The sequence below is a fragment of the Arachis ipaensis genome, chromosome B02 (genome assembly GCF_000816755.2).
Source record: "Arachis ipaensis cultivar K30076 chromosome B02, Araip1.1, whole genome shotgun sequence".
Classification (NCBI taxonomy): Eukaryota; Viridiplantae; Streptophyta; class Magnoliopsida; order Fabales; family Fabaceae; genus Arachis; species Arachis ipaensis.
This window is the reverse complement of record NC_029786.2, coordinates 88,890,204-88,911,859: the sequence shown is the minus strand read 5'-3', so window position 1 is coordinate 88,911,859 and position 21,656 is coordinate 88,890,204. Positions and strand designations below refer to the sequence as shown.

The window sequence follows — 21,656 nt, the reverse complement described above, 5'->3', positions numbered from 1 at the left end:
AATTCAGAGTGACATTATTACTCTTCTATTTTTAACTCGGTGATTAAATATTGGACAAATCACTGAAATAAGTTAATAGGAGCTCAAAATTACACAAATCAGCCAGGTTCATGAATCAACTAGAGACACATATCTAAATAATTCGAATTAGGTTAATTTGAACTTTATCTCCATATAATTCAAATCATACTTATTCGAATTACCTACACACGCACACACTCACTAATTCGAATCAACCTGATTCGAATTACACTCACACACGCTGCACATAGTAATTCGAATTGGCCAGATTCGAATTACTCATGATTTAATTCTATCCATTCTTTTATTAAAAAATTAATAATTGATTAAAAAATTAATAATTTAAAAATTAAAAAAATATATTTTTTATTTCATGCATTAAAAAAAACTAACAAAATATTTAATTACGAGACTTTTTTAAAATATTAATGAGCTATCAATTCGAATTTCATACAATACTCTTTTGTCCATTTTTAATAGCTCATGAATATTTTTTAATAAATTTTTTTAATAAATTTATTTAAATTATACCACAAATAAATATTTTATTCTATATAAAATAATTTAAAAAAATGGCTTAAAAGATATTAGGAGTACTATAAAAATTTGTAATGTTCTAATGACTTAAGACATTAAAAAAATACTCTACATAGTCAATAATAATTTAAAAATTAAAAAAAAATAGTTATAACCAATATTTACTTAAATTACTAGAATATTACAAACTTTTATAGTACTCCAAATATTTTTTAAGCCATTTTTTAAAAATTGTTTTGCATAGAATAAAGAACATTTTATGCCAATTTAAGCCATTTTCTATGCAAAATAATTTAAAGAAAAAATGGCTTAAAAAATATTAGGAGTATTATAAAAGTTTGTAATATTCTAGTAATTTAGGTAAATACTGGTTATAACTATATTTTTTTATTTTTAAATTATTATTGACTATGTAGAGTATTTCTTTAATGTCTTAAGTCATTAGAAAAAATTTAATAAAAATATATTCATGAGCTATTAAAAATGGGCAAAAGAGTATTGTATGAAATTCGAATTGATAGCTCATTAATATTTTAAAGAAGTCTCGTAATTAAATATTTTGTTAGCTTTTTTTTTAATACATGAAATAAAAAATATATTTTTTAATTTTAAATTATTAATTTTTTTAATCTATTATTAATTTTTTAATAAAAGAATGGGTAGAATTAAATCATGAGTGTGTAATTCGAATCACCCTAATTTGAATTATTGTGGTTGTAATTTAAATCAGGTTGATTTGAATTAGTGGGTGTGTATATGTGTAGATATAGTTCGAATTACATTAAAAATGTAATTAGAATTAGACTAATTTGAATTACATAAAAATGCCCTCTTAGTTAAATCCTATAATAATTATTGGTTTGGTTGAATGAAGTAAATTTTTTTCCAACTTGATTTATATGGATGATTTGCCTTAAATATTTCTGGCTGCCTTGGTAGTAGTAGGCGTAATGACATATGCCTTCCAAAATAAACATAAAATAATTCTCAACTAAAGAATAGGATAAAAGACATAATAATATTATATAAAAATTTTAAACTACATATCTTTACATATATATTTTCATTTATAATTTTATATAAATCAAATTTATTAAATTTAAATTAGTTATTATAATATTAAATTGACTTAATATGATTTAATTTACGTGGTACTCAAATAATTCGAAACAAGTAGTTGAAACTGAAAATATTCTCTTCATATAAATAGAATTAGGTAATTTTGATTTACGTTTTTATGCGTTTGAAATAATAAATAGAATAAATTGAATTCGATATACTTGAATGACACAATTTATATAAATGAATACTTATCAATTTGATTTATTTTTAGATTTTATTTTTATTTAATATTTTTAAGTTTTTATTATTATTATAAAATTTTTGGTATTTATTGTATTACTTATCTTAAAAATTTTTAGTTCAGTTAGTATTTATTTTTAGTAAAAATATTATAAATACATAAAAAGTTAGATACTAAATCAATAATTATACTTTCAGTTTAATTTTTTTTATTCAAAAATGCTGTTCGTATATTAGATTTAGTCACTAAAACCAGCTACTAATATATTTGTGTATAAATATATGTGTGGATTTTTTTTTTCAAAATAGAGGTAATTGCATTACTTTAAGAAAGTAATACAAAGTTCAATGTGGGACCAAAAAAATAATAGCAAAATTCTCCTCATTCAAGTCATAAATGGCTACAATAATAACCAATAAACTAAAGAGAGGAAAATATACTAGTAAATTAGAAAGAGCAGCAAAGATGTTGAGAGTTGGTACACCACTCCACAAAGGAGAAACACTTTACAATGATTAACTTTGGTGGTTGATTTTGGTGTAGACATTATTTTCTAGTTTAAGTACTTACATGAATGACACTATTTTTACACATTATCACTATTTTATATTATTTTCTTTTATAATTTTGATGATTAAAGCATAGATCATATGTCAAGTAAGATAAGAGTGAAATATGATAATATTGAATAAATTTAAAATTTATAAATATATTATTCTCAAAATAAAAAAATTAAATTAAAAATATAACTATTGATTTAGTATCTAATTTTTTATGTACAAATAATAATTATATTAAAAATACAAGTATTAAAAGAACAAAAATACTAAAAATTTCTAAAATAAGAAATACAAAAAATTTATAACAATAAAAACTCAAAAGTATTAAAAATATTTAAGAAAACAAAATTTAAGAATAAATCAAATTGATAAACGTTAATTTATATAGATGGTGCTCTTTTAAAAAATCTAATCCAATTCATTTTATTTACTATTCTAAACGCATAAAACATAAATCAAAACTATCTGATTAACTACTTATTTTAAATTATTTTTACATAGCAAAAATGCTTTTCTTTTTTTTTTTTCAAAGACAGTAGTTTATATTTTATTAATTATTAAAAAATGAAATACAAAGATGTCCAAAAGCAGGACAACATAATAAAAGGTGGAGATTTTCTAAAAATACTACATTAAAGGTATTCATCCAACGGTACGTGATCGAAAAACGAAAAAAAAAATCTTAAAGAAAAAAATGATAAATCAAATTGAATGAAAATAAGAGTTTGTCTCATGGAGAAGACGACCTAAACTGGGAGTTCTTTGGATTTTACGGAGCAACTTGACAGAGCTTGCTAGAATGGCAGACGGCATTGAAGTAGAACCTTCAAAAATCATCTGGTTGCGAGCTTTCCAGCAGTTTCAGCAAATGATGGCAATCAATTGAGGATTACGGTCAGCATTCTTCAACGGGTTAAGCATCTCTGTTGATGTAGTCCACCATGTCCAAAAGTCGTTAGGACTCTGAGGGGAAGACAGTCACGAAGATAACTCTGAGACCATACATCTTTAATTCTAGAGCAATCGATCAAACAATGAATGACTGTTTCTGTTGCTTCATGACAGCAGGGGCATATTGGTGATATAGATGGGATGCGGTGATGAATCTGAGCAAGCACCGAAAGCCGGCCATGGAGAGCTTTCCAGATAAATAGCTTAATTTTATGAGGCAAGTTCAACTTTCATAGATCAATCCACGACTTTTTCTGCTACATATAATTAGGGCAAAGCTCTAGAGGCGGATGGTAAAATAAATAGCTAATTCTGTAACCTGAAGCTGTATCATATTGCTTGGATTTGTTCAAATCCCATTGCAATTCGTCTTTACTCTGCTGAATTTTAATTGACAAAATCCTGTTTGCAACGTCTTGGGGAAAAAATTCTTGAATGAGATTCTAATTCCAATTCCTATCTTCAGTAATTAGATCTTAACTCTTGGAACTAACTCAGAAATAGCCTGTCTATTTGGCATGTCAGAAATCATTAAAGGATACGGAGGAGGCAGTCAAGGATCCTCAAAGGTTCGAATATTCTCTCCAGTACCCACAGCCCAATTAAGACCTTTTTCAACAATCTTTCGACCTTCCAGTATGCTCCTTGGTCGCGGAAATCGTGACGGTTCCATTCCTTGGTAACGGCGCTAAAAACTCAATACGCACGTTCATAATCTTAGTTCTTTATCACAACTTCGCACAACTAACCAGCAAGTGCACTAGGTCGTCCAAGTAATAAACCTTACGTGAGTAAGGGTCGATCCCACGGAGATTGTCGGCTTGAAGCAAGCTATGGTCACCTTGTAAATCTCAGTCAGGCGGATTCAATTGATTATGGAGATTTAGTAATTAAAAGATAAATAAAATATAAAATAAAGATAGTGATACTTATGTAATTCATTGGTGAGAATTTCAGATAAGTGTATAGAGATGCGTTCGTTCCTCCTGAACCTCTGCTTTCCTATTGTCTTCATCCAATCATTCATACTCCTTTCTATGGCAAGCTGTATGTTAGGCATCACCGTTGTCAATGGCTATATTCTGTCCTCTCAGTGAAAATGGTCCAATGCGCTGTCACTGCATGGCTAATCATCTGTCGGTTCTCGATCATACTGGAATAGGATCCATTGATCCTTTTGCGTCTGTCACTACGCCCAGCACTTGCGAGTTTGAAGCTCGTCGCAGCCATCCCTTCCCAGATCCTACTCGGAATACCACAGACAAGGTTTAGACTTTCCGGATCTCAAGAATGGCCATCCATGGATTCTAACTTATACCACGAAGACTCTGATTAAGGAATCCCAGAGATACTCATTCAATCTAAGGTAGAACAGAAGTGGTTGTCAGGCACGCGTTCATAGGTTGGAATGATGATGACTGTCACGATCATCACATTCATGTTGAAGTGCGAATGAATATCTTAGAATCGGAATAAGCTTGAATTGAATAGAAAAACAATAGTACTTTGTATTAATTCATGAGGAACAGCAGAGCTCCACACCTTAATCTATGGTGTGTAGAAACTCTACCGTTGAAAATACATAAGTGATGAAGGTTCAGGCATGGCCGAATGGCCAGCCCCCAAACGTGATCTAAAGATGAAACTGAAGATGTAAATACAATAGTAAAAAGTCCTATTTATGCTAAACTACTTACGAGGGTTTACAGAAATGAGTAAATGATGCAGAAATCCACTTATGGGGCCCACTTGGTGTGTGCTTGGGCTGAGCATTGAGCTTTACACGTGTAGAGGCTTCTCTTGGAGTTGAACGCCAGTTTGTGTCGTCTAAACTCGAACAAAGTATGGACTATTATATATTGCTGGAAAGCCCTGGATGTCTACTTTCCAACGCAATTGAGAGCGCGCCATTTGGAGTTCTGTAGCTCCAGAAAATCCACTTTGAGTGCAGGGAAGTCAGAATCCAACAGCATCTGCAGTCCTTCTTCAGCCTCTGAATCTGATTTTTGCTCAAGTCCCTCAATTTCAGCCAGAAAATACCTGAAATCACAGAAAAACACACAAACTCATAGTAAAGTCTAGAAATTTGAATTTTATTTAAAAACTTATAAAAATATACTAAAAACTAACTAAATTATACTGAAAACTATGTAAAAACAATGCCAAAAAGCGTATAAATTATCCGCTCATCACAACACCAAACTTAAATTGTTGCTTGTCCCCAAGCTCCTATCCACTGATGCTCAAAGCCTTGGATCCTTTTTATTTACCCTTGCCTTTTGGTTTAAAGAGCTTTTGGCTTTTTCTGCTTGCTTTTTCTTTTTCTTTCTTTTTTTTTCGCTTTTTTTTCTCTTTTTTTCTGCAAGCTTTTGTATTCACTGCTTTTTCTTGCTTCAAGAATCATTTTTATGATTTTTCAGATTATCAAATAACATTTCTCCTTTTTCCTTATTCTTCAAGAGCCAACATATTTAACATTCATAAACATCAACTTCAAAAGACATATGCATTGTTCAAGCATTCATTCAAAAAACAAAAAGTATTGTCACCACATCAAAATAATTAAACTAGTTTCAAGGATGAATTCGAAACCATGTACTTCTTGTTCTTTTGTTTTTAGAACATTTTTTTCATTTAAGAGAGGTGATGGATTCATATTCATAACTTTAAGGCATAGACACTTAGACACTAGTGATCATATAGTAAAGACACAAACATAAATAAAACATAAAGCATGGAAACCAAAAACAGAAAATAAATAGACAAGGAGATTAAGGAATGAGTCCACCTTAGTGAGGGTGGTGTCTTCCTCTTCTTGAAGAACCAATGATGCTTTTGAGCTCCTCTATGTCTCTTCCTTGCCTTTGTTGCTCCTCCCTCATAACTCTTTGATCTTCTCTAATCTCATGGAGGATGATGGAGTGCTCTTGGTGCTCCACCCTTAGTTATCCCATGTTGGAGCTTAATTCTCCTAGGAAAGTGTTGATTTGCTCCCAATAGTTTTGTGGAGGAAAGTGCATCCCCTGAGGCATCTCAGGGATTTCATGGTGGGGAATTTCCTCATGCTCTTGTTGAGGTCCATGATCTCTTATTTGTTCCATCCTTTTCTTAGTGATGGGCTTGTCCTCTTCAATGAGGATGTCTCCCTCTATGTCAATTCCAGCCGAATTGTAGAGGTGGCATATGAGGTGAGGAAAGGCTAACCTTGCCCAAGTGGAGGACTTGTCAGCCACCTTGTAAAGTTCTTGAGGTATAATCTCATGAACTTCCACCTCCTCTCCAATCATGATACTATGGATCATGATGGCCCGGTCTATAGTAACTTCAGACCGATTACTAGTAGGAATGATTGAGCGTTGAATGAAATCTAACCATCCCCTAGCCACTGGTTTGAGTTACTGCCTTCTTAGTTGAACCGGCTTGCCTCTTGAGTCAATTTTTCATTGAGCTCCTTCCTCACATATGTCTATGAGGACTTGGTCCAACCTTTGATCAAAGTTGACCCTTCTTGTGTAGGGGCGTGCGTTCTCTTCCATCATTGGCAAGTTGAACGCCAGCCATACATTTTTCGAACTGAAATCTAAGTATTTTTCCCGAACCATGGTAAGCCAATGCTTTGGATTCGGGTTCACACTTTGATCATGGTTCCTAGTGATCCATGCGTTTGCATAGAACTCTTGAACCATTAGGATCCCGACTTGTTGAATGGGGTTGGTGAGAACTTCCCAACCTCTTCTTTGGATCTCAAGTCAGATCTCCGGATACTCATTCTTTTTGAGCTTGAAAGGAACCTCAGGGATCACTTTCTTCTTGGCCACAACTTCATAGAAGTGGTCTTGATGAACCTTTGAGATGAATCTCTCCATCTTCCATGACTCAGAGGTGGAAGCAATTGCCTTCCCTTTCCTCTTTCTAGAGGTTTCTCTGGCCTTAGGTACCATAAATGGTTATGAAAAAACAAAAAGCTATGCTTTTACCACACCAAACTTAAAATATTTGCTCGTCCCCGAGCAAAAGAAAAAAGAAAGTAGTAGAAGAAGAAGAAAATGGAGGAGATGGGGAAAGGGGTGTATTTGGCCAAGGGGAAGAAGGGAGGTTTGTGTTGTGTGAAAATGAAGAAGGAATGAGGGGTTTATATAGGAGTGAGGGGGTGTAGGGTTCGGCCATTAGGGTTGGGTTTGGGAGGGAAATTAGTTTGAATTTTGAAGGTAGGTGGGGTTTATGGGGAAGAGAGGATGGATGTGAGTGGTGAAGAGGTGATGGGAAAGAATGATTGAGGTGATTGGTGTGCTGTGCAATCCTGGCGTTTAACGCCAGACTGCTGCTTGTTTCTGGCGTTTAACGCCAGGCAGATGCTTGTTTCTAGCGTTAAACGCCAGACAGATGCTTGTTTCTGGCGTTTAAACGCCAGACTGCTCTCCTCCAGGGTGTGCTGTTTTCAATGCTGTTTTTCATTCTGTTTTTGATTTTTCAGTAGTTTTTGTGACTCCACATGATCATCAACCTAATAAAACACGAAATAACACAAGGAAAATAAAATAGATATAATTAAATAACATTGGGTTGCCTCCCAATAAGTGCTTCTTTAATGTCAATAGCTTGACAGTGAGCTCTCATGGAGCCTCACAGATAATCAGAGCAAGGGTGGAACCTCCCAACACCAAACTTAGAGTTTGAATGTGGGGGTTCAACACCAAACTTAGTGTTTGGTTGTGGCCTCCCAACATCAAACTTAGAGTTTGACTGTGGGGGCTTTGGTTGACTCTGCAGTGAGAGAAGCTTTTCATGCTTCCTCTCCATGGTTACAGAAGGAGATCCTTGAGTTTTAAACACAAGGTTGTCCTCATTCAGTTGAAGGACCAACTCTCCTCTGTCCACATCAATCACAGCTCTTGCTGTGGCTAGGAAGGGTCTTCCAAGGATGGTGGATTCATCCTCTTCCTTCCCAGTGTCTAGGATTATGAAATCAGCAGGGATGTAAAGGCCTTCAACCTTTACTAACATGTCCTCTACTTGTCCATAAGCCTGTTTTCTTGAGTTGTCTGCCATCTCTAATGAGATTCTAGCAGCTTGCACCTCAAAGATCCCAAGTTTCTCCATTACAGAGAGTAGCATTAATTTTATTCCTGACCCCAGGTCACACAGAGCCTTCTCAAAGGTCATGGTGCCTATGGTACAGGATATTAAGAATTTGCCAAGATCCTGTTTCTTTTAAGGTAATTTCTGCCTGTCCAATGCATTTAGTTCATTGGTGAGCAAGGGAAATTCATCTTCCCAAGTCTCATTACTAAATAATTTAGCATTCAGCTTCATGATTGTACCAAGGTACTTAGCAACTTGCTCTTCAATAATGTCTTCATCCTCTTCAGATGAAGAGTACTCATTAGAGCTCATGAAGGGCAGAAGGAGGTTCAATGGAATCTCTATGGTCTCTAGATGAGCCTCAGATTCCTTTGGTTCCTCAAAGGGATACTCCTTATTGGTCACTGAACGTCCCAGGAGGTCTTCCTCACTAGGATTCACGTTCTCCTCCTCCTCTTTGGGTTCGGCCATATCATGTAAGGCTATGGCCTTGCACTCTCTCTTTGGATTTTCTTCTGTATTGCTTGGGAGAGTACTAGGAGGAGTTTCAGTGACTCTTTTACTCAGCTGGCCCACTTGTGCCTCCAAATTTCTAATGGAGGACCTTGTTTTATTCATAAAACTCACAGTGGCCTTAGATAGATCAGAGACTATATTTGCTAAGCTAGAAGGATTCTGCTCAGAATTCTATATCTGTTGCTGAGTGGATGATGGAAAAGGCTTGCTATTGCTAAACCTGTTTCTTCCACCATTATTAAAGCCTTGTTGAGGCTTTTGTTGATCCTTCCATGAGAAATTTGGATGATTTCTCCATGAAGGATTATAGGTGTTTTCATAGGGTTCACCCATGTAATTCACCTCTACTATTGCAGGGTTCTCAGGAGCATAAGCTTCTTCTTCAGAAGAGGCCTCTTTAGTACTATTGGATGATTCCTTCAATCCATTCAGACTCTGAGAGATCATATTGACTTGCTGAGTCAATATTTTATTCTGAGCCAATATGGCATTCAGAGTATCAATTTCAAGAACTCCCTTCCTTTGAGGCGTCCCATTACTCACAGGATTCCTTTCAAAAGTGTACATGAACTGGTTATTTGCAACCATGTTAATGAGTTCTTGAGCTTCTGCATGCGTTTTCTTTAGGTGAATGGATCCACCTGCAGAATGGTCCAATGACATCTTTGATAATTCAGACAGACCATCATAGAATATATCCAGGATGGTCCATTCTGAAAGCATGTCAGAAGGACACTTTTTGGTCAGTTCCTTGTATCTCTTCCAAGCTTACTAAGCTTTTGAGGAGGAAAGAACTTGGCTAAGAAAGCCATGACCAGCTTATCCCAAGAGTTCAGGCTATCTTTAGGTTGAGAGTCCAACCATATTCTAGCTCTGTCTCTTACAGCAAATGGGAAAAGCATAAGCCTGTAGACCCTGTAGACAACCCCATTGGTCTTAACAGTATCACAGATCTGCAAGAATTCAGTTAAGAACTGAAAGGGATCTTCGGATGGAAGTCCATAAAACTTGCAGTTCTGTTGCATCAGAGAAACTAATTGAGGTTTCAGCTCAAAATTGTTTGCTCCAATGGCAGGGATTGAGATGCTTCTTCCATGTAAGTTGGAATTTGGTGCAGTAAAGTCACCAAGCATCTTCCTTGTATTGTTATTATTTTCGGCCATGTCTCCTTCTTTTTCAAAAATTTCTGATTTTTCCCAGAGAGTTGTGCTTTAGCTTCCCTTAGCTTCCTCTTCAGAGTTCTTTCAGGTTCAGGATCAGCTTCAACAAGAATGTTCTTATCCTTGTTCCTGCTCATATGAAAAAGAAGAAAATAGAAAAGAAAATTCGGAATCCTCTATGTCACAGTATAGAGATTCCTTATGTAAGTATAATAAGAGAATAATGGAGGAAGGAAAAGATAAGAATCCAAACACAAGGGAGAGGAATGAGTTCGAATTCTTGGGTGAAAGAAGGGTTAGTAGATGAATAAATAAATAGAAGGAGATGAGAGATGAGAGAATAATTCAAAAATTAAACAAAATAAAATAAAAATATTTAAAAATTAAAGTTAAAATTCAAAAATTGAAATTAAATTAAATTAAATTTTTAAAACAATTATTTAATTAAAAAGGAATTTTGAAAAAGAGGGGAGGGATTTTCGAAAATTAGAGAGAGAATTAGTTAGGTAGTTTTGAAAAAGATAAGACTCAATCAAAAAGTCAAGTGATTAATTGAAAAAGATTTGAAAATCAAATTTTGTAGAGATAAGAAAATAGAAAAGGTTTTGAAATTGATTTTGAAAAAGATGTGATTGAAACTTAAATTAAAAAAAAAGATTTGAAAAAGAAATTTAAAAAGATTTGATTTTGACTAACAAGAAACTAAAAAGATATGAGTCTAGAGTTTAAAGATTTAAACTTAAAAATTTTGAATCAATCACATTAATTGTTAGTATTAATTTCGAAAATATGAAATAAAAAGTAAGAAAAAGATTTTGAAAATCAATTTGAAATTTTCGAAATTATGAAAGAAAAAAAATGAAAAAGATTTTATTTTTGAAAAAGATTTGAAAAAGATAGAATTTTTAAATTGAAAATTTGATTTGACTCATAAGAAACAACTAAATTTTAAAAAGTTTTGAAAAAGTCAACTCAAATTTTCGAAAATTTATGAGTGAAAAAAGGAAAGATATTTTTTTTATTTTTGAATTTTTAATGATGAGAGAGAAAAACACCAAAAAGACTCAATGCATAAAAATTTTGGATCAAAACAAAGGAAACATGCAAGAACACTTTGAATGCAAAGATGAACACCAAGAACACTTGAAGATCATGATGAACATCAAGTATGTATTTTTGAAAAAAAATTTTAATAAAAGAAAACATGCAAGATACCAAACTTAGAAATTTTTAATATTTAGACACTAAGAATTCAAGAATGCATATGAAAAACAAGAAAAGACACAAAACAAGAAATTTTAAAGATCAAACAAGAAGACTTATCAAGAACAACTTGAAGATCATGAAGAACAAGAAAGAAACTCAATGCATGTGTTCTTCGAAAATTTAAGAAAAGTTAAAAGCATGAAATTGACACCAAACTTACAATTAGACACTAGACTCAAACAAGAAACATCAAATTATTTTTGATTTTATGATTTTGTTAATTTTTTTGGTTTTTTTCGAAAATTATTTTGGAAAAACGAAAAAGAAGAAATTTTTTTATTTTATTTTTCGAAAATAAAATTAACAAAAGCAAAAAGCTTAAAATTAAAATAAAATTACCTAATCTGAGCAACAAGATGAACCATCAGTTGTCCAAACTCAAACAATCCCCGGCAACGGCGCCAAAAACTTGGTGCGCGAAAATCGTGACGGTTCCATTCCTTGGTAACGGCGCTAAAAACTCAATACGCACGTTCATAATCTTAGTTCTTTATCACAACTTTCATCCAATCATTCATACTCCTTTCTATGGCATGCTGTATGTTAGGCATCACCGTTGTCAATGGCTACATCCTGTCCTCTCAGTGAAAATGGTCCAATGCGCTGTCACTGCATGGCTAATCATCTGTCGGTTCTCGATCATACTGGAATATGATCCATTGATCCTTTTGCGTCTGTCATTACGCCCAGCACTCGCGAGTTTGAAGCTCGTCGCATCCATCCCTTCCCAGATCCTACTCGGAATACCACAGACAAGGTTTAGAAACTCTACCGTTGAAAATACATAAGTGATGAAGGTTCAGGCATGGCCGAATGGCCAGCCCCCAAACGTGATCTAAAGATGAAACTGAAGATGTAAATACAATAGTAAAAAGTCCTATTTATGCTAAACTAGTTACTAGGGTTTACAGAAATGAGTAAATGATGCAGAAATCTACTTCTGGGGCTCACTTGGTGTGTGCTTGGGCTGAGAATTGAGCTTTACATGTGTAGAGGCTTCTCTTGGAGTTGAACGCCAGTTTGTAACCTGTTTCTGGCGTTTAACTCCAGAATGCAGCATGGAACTGGCGTTGAACGCCAGTTTGCATCGTCTAAACTTGGGCAAAGTATGGACTATTATATATTTCTGGAAAGCCCTTGATGTCTACTTTCCAACACAATTGAGAGCTCGTCATTTGGAGTTTTGTAGCTCCAGAAAATCCACTTTGAGTGCAGGGAGGTCAGAATCCAGCAGCATCTGCAGTCCTTCTTCAGCCTCTGAATCTGATTTTTGCTCAAGTCCCTCAATTTCAGCCAAAAAATACCTGAAATCACTTTAAAAACACACAAACTCATAGTAAAGTCCAGAAATGTAAATTTTATTTAAAAACTAATAAAGATATACTAAAAACTAACTAAATTATACTGAAAACTATGTAAAAATAATGCCAAAAAGCGTATAAATTATCCGCTCATCACTCCTCCATCCCCAAGAAGGTAAGACTCTAATTTCTGCCATTATAGCATTACCATTGCTAAAGTATTTACCTCTTAGAATTTTGGATAATAAGGAAGTAGGCTGTGTTACGAGTCGCCAAAACTGTTTGCCTAAAAGCACCAGATTTTGGATTCTGAGATCTTTAAATCCAAGGCCTCCTTCTCTTCGTGGCGAGTCATAGTGTCCCAGCTAATCCAAGCCATCTGCCTTTCAGAACCTTTTTGTCCCCACCAGAACTGAGAAAGTAGAAAGTGAATTTCCGAAATTAAACCATCAGGCAACTCCAAGCAAGACAATGTATAAATAGGAATAGCTTCTCCCACTGCCTTAAGCAATACGTGTCTACCACATGATGATAGAATATTGCGCTTCGACCCTTGGATTCTTTTCCAAACCTTCTCTTTGATCATACTAAAAGAAGCCTTTTTCGATTTAGAGACTGTAGAAGGCAAACCAAGGTATTTATCCTGAGACCCAATATGATTAATATTCATAGAGTTAGCCAATAGTGTACGAGTAGTGGAGGAAGTGTTGTGGCTAAAGAATACAGCAGATTTATTAAGATTTACCCTCTGGCCACTGATGCTTTCATAAGAATTCAATAAATACAGGATGTTTGAACATGCTTTAGGATTAGCCTTACAGAATAAGATGGAAGCATCAGCAAAGAGGAGGTGGTTGACCTTGGGACATCGTCTATGCATCTGAAGACCCTGAATTAGTCTGTTTTGTTCTGCCTTGTGTAGCAAGGAGAGACCTTCTGCACAGAAAAGAGAAAGATAGGAAGATAGAGGATCTCCTTGTCGAATAACTCTATTTGGTTTGAAGAAACCATAGGGTTATCCTTCCACAATAACAGAATAAGAAACAGTTGTCACTAATTCTCGAATCCACATGATCCACCGGGAGTCAAAACCAAACTTCTCCAATATAAACCAAAGAAAGTGTCATTCCACCCTGTCATATGCCTTACTCATATCTAATTTTAGCGCCATTTCATTTGAGTCCCCTTTTTTGTTCTTCAAGTAATGCATACACTCGTGAGCAATTAGGATATTAACAGAGATTAATCTGCCTTTAATAAAAGCACTCTGTGTAAGGCTAATTAGTCTATTCATCATATCCTGAAGTCTATGTACAAATACTTTAGAGATAATCTTGTAAAAGACTGAAGATAGGCTTATTGGTCTTACCTGAGTCATATTTTTAGCATTAGAAATCTTAGGAATAAGATAGATCTGAGTGTGGTTAAAATCCTTCAAAATTCTGCCCCTTGAAAAGAAGCTCTTAATTACTCGAAACACATCACCATTCACCACTGAGTATGTTCCAAAAGTTTTGAAAAAATTTTGCTGTCATACCATCATCTCCTGGAGCACTTTGAGGATGAATGCTAAATGTTGCACGTTTCACTTCCTCCATAGTCACTGGTCTTTGAAGCCTACGGTTCATGTGAGACCTTAGGTTCAAAATCAGCAAACAAAGGTTCAGGGTTCTCATGACAAGTAGAGAAAAAGATGTTCTTGAAATAAGATTCAGCCACATAAGCAATACCAGCATTTGAAGTAGCCACTTCACCATCACTGCCAGTTAATTGCCAAATTTTATTCCTTTGGGTTCGATTTCTAAATTTCTGATGGAAGAAAGCTGTATTCTGATCACTGGATTTGAGCCATTTGACTCTAGACTTATCTTTCCAATAAGATTCCTCATTTTGCAATGCTTTTTCAAGTTTGTCCTCCATTTCTGAAATGATGTTGCCTCCATGAATTCCTATTAAACGAAGTTCTTCTAATTCAGACTGTATTAAATCAATCTCCACCTTTGAATTAGATCTGTGTTCTTGCTGCCATCTGACAATCTTATGCCGACAACGCTTTATTTTTTGAGCTAGGATATACATGGCTGAACCATCAATCTGTTCGTGCTAAACCTCTAACAATCTGCCTTATTTCATCATTGGAACACCATCTTTTTTGAAATTTGAATCGCCGTTTAGATCTCTCAATTCTCGGATTAGAGTCTAAGAGAAGAGGGGAGTGATCCGACCCTGATTCTGACAGTCTAAGAACCGTTGCATTGGGATAGAGTTGCTGCTAATCAACTCCTACCAGGAATCGGTCCAGTCTTTCCTGTATCAACTCATCACCACTCCGTCTATTCGACCAAGTGAATGGTCTTCCGACCATACCAATATCAATCAGGGAATTATCATCAATAAAACTGTTAAAGATTTCAATAGAAAAAGAAGATTTAGCACCCCCACCTGCTTTCTCCAATTGATTAGAAATGACATTAAAATCACCCATTAACACAACCTTAACATCGAACTGTTGGGTGACTAAAGTTAATTCAGCAAACTGAGCCATTCTATGTAGATGATTTGAACTGAGATAAACACCTAGAACACCATAGGGATCATTAGAACCAGTTGTCAGAACCGATGCCGCAATGAAGAATCTACCATGCTGTAAAATCTGAACAGTGTAACCATCCCTCCATGCCATTGCCAAACCCCCTGATAATCCATCCCGATCCACAATAAACCATTCCTTCAAACCACAAGATCTTAGTTTTTCTTCAACTTGTCGAGATTGATTTTTGTTTCACAGATAAAACCAACCTCGGGGGAGTAGGATTTGCAAATCCCTTTAAGATTGTGGATTGTCAGGGGTCTTCCCAAACCCCGACAATTCCACGAGAACAGTTTCATATTTTTTTGGGTGCCACTTGAAGGCTGACACCCTCCACCGTCATAGTATTAGATACAATATCATTAAGACAAATTTTCTTTGAAATATCTTCAGTACTATTACCTTCACTCCTCCGTTTGAAACCTATCACAGACTTTCTGGTAAGTTATTTTAGGTTTGGCTTTTTGTTCTCCTTTCTAAGCTTGGATATGACGTTGTCATTGTGTTGGACATTATTCATGGAATAGGATATCTCCAATAAAGCATTAGAAGAATTAGTATCAGCAGTCGTACCTGTATTTTCTTATTCACCCTCATTTTCTGCTCTAAAACCAGAATTGGCAGCAATTTTTTTATTATTCTATTTTTTCTGATCATCTTACACACTCAATTTTGAAAAACTATCAAAAAGCCAAGCAGGTGGAGATTTGTTCTTCGGTTAAGCTGGAATAATACCATCCCGAGATTGGTTAGGGTTGAAGGAAGCTCTCTTTTCAGTTAAACGCCTACCAACTTGATCTGCCTTAAGCCATTCACCAACTCTATCTTCCTTGATATTGTTTTGGCCAGAATTATCAATAAAAAATTGACAGTTCTTAGATTCATGTCCCTATTTTGCACAATAAATACAGAACACATCTATACGTTCATAGCGTACTTCAATTTTCAGCATTTTCTGATTAGGATCAAGCTCAGTGTATCCCTCACTCTTTTATCCCTCACTCTTCAATTTTCCACTTTAGCCTTCACTATGCGTGTATCTTTGCCTTTAACTTCAAATAGAGCAACATCTTCAATTTGACCAAGTCTCCCACCCAATTTTCGACCAACCTCAAGCGTTTTGTATTGTTCAGGCAATCCCTAAAATTGTGCCCATACAGAAAAAGAAGAGATGTGATTATCCTCCATGTTTATTGATTGCTTCCATCTGTGAACATGAATAACAAAACTCTTGAATAACCAAGGCGAACCCCTCTAAATTCGAGTCACATCAGAGTCATTCTCAAAGAAAAATTGAAACTGGTTCCTGGATTTTTCGACTACTCTGAATCCTTCTGTTTTATTCCATATTGCATAGAGAGTTTCTTCCATGATACCTACGAAAAAGATCCGATATGAGAAAATCCTTCCGGACAGGCTCCGTGTGCAGGCTTAAATTCCTTCGAAAACATCTTCATAAGCTAAAACGATCAAATCATCCTCCTTATCACCATCAATTATACGAGGGTTTTGAGTCTTTGATTTGTTGCTCATGGTGTAGAAAAAATCAGAATTAGTATTTAATGATTTCAGAGAGAAATAAAATATATGGCATGAGTGAATTAGAAAACGAAATGAATTAAAAGAAGAATAAACTGGAAGAAGAAACGAAAATTAGAGAACTAAGTAGAAAAGAAATTAAGAAAAGAAAATAAAAGAAGATGAAAAAGACTTTGAAAAAAAAAGACAAAAAAAGTGTAACCATGAAAACCAATGTGAAACCCTAGCAGTGGACAAACTCATAGGACATAACTTGAGAATTTTCACAACTCAAAATATGACATTCATTGATGCCTATAGAAAAAATGCTTTCAACTACTTATTTCGAATTATTTTAAATATTATAATAAGTAATTCGAATTAATTTAGTATTATAATAACTAATTCAAATTCAATGAATATTGAATTTGATTTTATATAGAATCATTAACGAAAACATACGCATAACGTTATTTCATTTAAAACTTTCATGTAATATTATTGTGTTTGATTTATACATATGTTTTAATCTAAAAAATATATACTTAAATAAATCTCTAAAAAATTTGCCTCCAACACCTTTGTCCCTAACAAAATTTTTAAACTACATTTAAACTTTACAAAAATAGGTTTTTGTAAAATTCAAAAACCTCGATAATAAAATTCGTTAGAAACTAAAACTTCCGACTCAAATAACAGCAGTGATCAAATTAAAGCTGGCAGATAAATAATCGAAGTACAGATAAAAATATATAAGCACATACCATATAACGGATAATAAATTTTATTACTTGTATGGTAATTGGATGCACGGCTTGTAATCAATAATCCAATAACAAGTTAATTCCCCAAATGATTTGTTGATTACATTGCATTCAACCATGCCGAAAGGCCATAATCCTTCCCCAACTCAGGTCTCGGCATAATCCCTAAATTACCATCTAATTTATTTATTATATCCAAAAGAACCCAATAAAACATGGGGCAAAATTTTTACTCTTCCATTTCCAAGACTTTGCCTTTTTCCCAAGATATGAAAAAGAACAGAAGTTGATGATATCACTGCAAATTTGCTTCTGCAGCTCCTTGCTTTGCATCACTTTTATAGCTAATTTTCTTTTCTGAGCCTCCGAATTTATTTTTCTACTCAAAAAAAAAAAAAAACTAAAGGCACTAGTATGTTCTTTTCCCACCGCCTTCAACAGGGGGCCAATCCCTTTACCTACCAACCAAAAAACTACTGTTTCACTTATACTATTCATTCTCTGCTATAGAAAGTTAAGCCAGTAAAACATGTCTTCTTCCTTTTTATCCCTTCACTAAAAGCATTAGTCCTAAGTCCTAACCAGTAACCAACCACCCCCTTTTTTTTTCTTTTACGACCCTAAAGAAAAGAAAATAAACCCACTTCCCAACAAGATCAACCACCACTAAATAGGGATATGGGTAAAATAAAATATTTTGATCAGTAAGTCCACTCCTGGGGCAAACGGATCTCATGGTTCACTTGTGGCTGTGGCCTTAGATTGTTACGCTTCTGGTGACTGAATCCATAGTTATAGTTACTCCGAATCCTTGGAATAGTTGATCCAGCTGCTGCATATGCCAAAAATCAGAGTCGCGCAATAATATAAACACAGCCAAGAGAATGATATAATATATACTCTCTAATATATACATCAATGGAAGTGATTTTGCCTCTTTCAAACTTGATATTGGCATTCCAAATTTGTGAAAAAATTATACCTCTATCTTTATCTTATTTTATTTTCGATGGTGATCATAGAAATTAAATTTTCTACAATAGGAAAGTAGTATTATCAATGTAAAAGTGTATATAAAAAATCAAATTAAATAAAAGGAAACTGGCCTTTTGGTATGAAAAATGCTAGAGATGAAAAAAACGACCGTCATCAGAATTTATTGCTTTTGGCATCATTTAATCCAAGAACATCACACTGCTAACTGACGGCCAAAACCAATAAAAGAATTTGGCCCTTTAACATTCCCTAATATTATACAATGAGACTAAATATCTTAATTTGAAAATTTTCTATAATAAGTGTGCAGGGACTTGAGAAGTTGGGGAAAATAATACAAATACAAAAAAGAATTAAACCATGTATTTACAAAATTGGAATAATACAAAAAATATATTATTTTTGGGGGAGGACAAAAAGTAAATTTCGCAAGGTGCCAAATCCACTATTCAATTTTTTTACCATTTTCCATGTTGGAGGTCACATTGGAACGTGAGTGGTGGTGATTGTGTACCGGCACCATGTCTTCAAGCTTCAGATTCAGGGCCTGCACCACTCGTGCCGGAACCAAAACAGTTGAACAACCTGAAAGGTAAAAACAAACCAAAAATAACAAAAACGTCAAAACAGTAGTAAAACCAAAACTAAACAGTAAAAAGAAAAAAAATACAGAAAAAGCAACACTAATGCCAAATAAAATAACGCCCAAGACAATAAACCCAACAAAAACCACCGCAAATATTTTTAAAATAGAATTACGGTAAACAAAAGATATAAATAAGAGAGGGAAGAATAATTTTTTAATAAAACCCTAATCCCCAATAAAATAGAAAAGTTTCCAGCACAAAAAACAGACAATAGAAGCAACAAACAAATAATAACTCCAGAAAACAATAAAAGGAAATAAGTGATAAAAATGGATGCGCAAGTTATTTCTTGATTTTGTCTTAACCTGACTTCTTCTTTGATTCAGCTGCTCTATCAACACGTCGTGGCAAGAACACACCGGTTCCAGCACTTTCTCTCTTAGGATTCCCAAGAAAAACTGCTCTCATTCCCGACCCATATTGCTGTTGATTTTGTTGCTTCGCGTGCGGCTGGGCCTGCATAGAAGGCCATGCAGCTGCATCACACAAACTACCAACGTTCCTTACTCCAACGGAACCAACATCACTCCTTCCCCTGTTCTGTGCACCGCACCACACCGGAACCGAACCCTGCTGCTGCTTCGCCAACTGTTGTTGCCTCAGCATCTCAAACTAAAAACACAAATATTAACCATTAACGGCATAACCACATAACGCAAATTTTTTTGAATTCTTGAGAAATTTTATTTTTACCTGTGCTACTTGGAGTTTCTGTTGAGTGACCGAGAGATGGTGGTTGTTATTGTTGAATGCAACGATTCCAGGGTTTGTTGGTGGAACGACAACGCTTGTGTTGTTGTTATGGTCGAAACGGCATCGTTCTATGGTTAAGTTGTCGTTCAAGTGGGGGTGGCCGAGGCGCATCCTCTCGACTTCCCCTGCAGCAGCACGCAGGAGATCCCACGTGGCCCTCTGAGAAGTCACGTGACACCCGCTGTTCGGACTCGACGATGAACCTCCTCTTCCCCCGCAACCGCACAGAGTCGACTGTGGCGAACCGCTCACAACCACACTCTAGAAGAAAGACAATTATATTTAAAAGACAAACTCGTATATTTTTTATTTATTTTTTTAAATTTTATAATACCTTGGGTTTTTGTGAGGGTAAGGAGTGATGGTGGTGGAAGTCGAGTCCAAGTTTGGTGTGTGCAACTCGGCGAGTCAAATCGGCGATTTGGTGGTGGTGGTGTTCTTCCTCGTCGCTGCTCTCTGTCTCGCTGGACTCCACAGGAGAATAGAGGTAACTGCTCGCATAACTTAACATCTGCCTCGAAACGACGTCGTTTTGGCGATTGAGCAAGGAAGTGACGTGGTTGTAACTGAAATCGTTGATGTTTTTCAAAGGCGTATCGTCGTTTGTGAGGAACTGTGGTGGGAGCCAAAACTCACCGTCGTCCAGGTTCTCAGCCATGAAGACAAAAGAAAGAGAGAACGGAAGAAGAGAATGAAAAAAGATGAAGTAAAGTTCTCTGGAACTTCGAGAGGGAAGAGATTTTGGTTTTTTAATAGTGGTGGTGAAGTGATTTAAAGGGACCCGGCTAGAGTAGTAGCTGCTATGGGTGTAAAAAGAGACATAAAATGAAATGAAGAGAAACGGAGCATGGATTGAAGGAAGGATTTGATGTGCCTTTTAACAACACAGTCTCTTCTGTTTTTATTTTTTATTTTTTCAATTTTTCATTTTATGTGTCTCTCAGAGAACGAGAGAGATATAGAGAGAGAAGGGACGAAAAGACAGAGAGGGGGAGGGGGTGGTGTGTACTTTTTGTAGAGCAGAGCGGAAAGAGGCGGTGCTTTTTCTGGTACAAGTTAGTGACGCGCGGCGCGGGTGTGTTGTAAGCTACGCGCCATCCATGAATTTTCATGCGGTCTGAGTTTCTTTTACCATTTCGGTTTTATCCTTTCTGGCTATTAGTTGGTCGATGTTGGGATTGTACGTAGAATGTGATACTGACAATACCGTGGCACTTCCCGGCACATTCCTCTCACACTAATCATGATTTTTAAACAGTAAGATATCTAATTAGGCAATGTTTTATTTCGACAATTTATGGTATTCGAATTCCTTTCACGTTTTTTAGTTTGACTGCTCACGTTAATCATAATTCATAGCTCTGGGTGAACAGGTTACAAATTCATGTTGAGTTGTACTATCAATATTACCATTTTTGTGTGATAATTAATGAAATTAAAATAGACGTAGCATCTTTTTAGTCACTCTTGCTATTTAAGTTTCCTCCTAATCCTTTATGGTTTTCATCTTGTTTTTATGAAAAAATGAATAATATTCATTTTGAATCTAAATAAATTTAAAAATTGTCTAAATTTAAAAATAATATTATATATTTAAAATTTTTTATAACTAAGTTCAATAAAATTAAACAATAAAATTTAGAATAATACTATTTATAACTAATTTTTATTGATATTTAATAAATTTGATT

The 21,656-nt window shown here is 34.9% G+C and overlaps 2 protein-coding genes across 4 annotated transcripts in view; both read right to left on the bottom strand.

Moving 5' to 3' along the window:
* Positions 1-15,380, bottom strand: part of LOC107627569 (BES1/BZR1 homolog protein 2-like) — a 17,614-nt gene extending 2,234 nt beyond the window's left edge. Inside the window, exon 1 of the mRNA XM_016330405.2 lies at positions 14,985-15,380. Within this exon, the coding sequence (XP_016185891.1) occupies positions 14,985-15,380 (396 nt within the window). The remainder of the gene's footprint in view (positions 1-14,984) is intronic.
* Positions 17,572-20,919, bottom strand: LOC107625641. 3 transcript variants are annotated; one of them, XR_001617335.2, is made up of 6 exons: positions 20,300-20,919; positions 19,906-20,226; positions 19,518-19,824; positions 19,028-19,150; positions 18,110-18,401; positions 17,572-18,065 (listed from the first exon to the last, which is right to left on the bottom strand). XR_001617335.2 is itself a non-coding variant. In XM_016328334.2 (5 exons), exons 1-5 carry the CDS (start codon positions 20,621-20,623, stop codon positions 18,271-18,273), a joined length of 1,206 nt encoding a protein of 401 aa, XP_016183820.1. In that variant the 5' UTR covers positions 20,624-20,919; the 3' UTR covers positions 17,574-18,270. The 3 variants fall into 3 exon arrangements, 2 of the variants coding, with proteins under 2 accessions (XP_016183820.1, XP_016183821.1); XM_016328334.2 differs by having other exon boundaries at positions 17,574-18,401; XM_016328335.2 differs by having other exon boundaries at positions 17,574-18,398.

What these genes read in the sequence shown, in the direction of transcription:
- LOC107625641 (XM_016328334.2), bottom strand. Translation starts at nt 20,623, where the DNA reads ATGGCTGAGAACCTGGACGACGGTGAGTTTTGGCTCCCACCACAGTTC. An exon ending in TACCCTCACAAAAACCCAAG is followed by an intron (nt 20,227 to 20,299) that starts GTATTATAAAAT and finishes TCTTTCTTCTAG; the next exon opens with AGTGTGGTTGTGAGCGGTTC. An exon ending in AGAAACTCCAAGTAGCACAG is followed by an intron (nt 19,825 to 19,905) that starts GTAAAAATAAAA and finishes TTGTGTTTTTAG; the next exon opens with TTTGAGATGCTGAGGCAACA.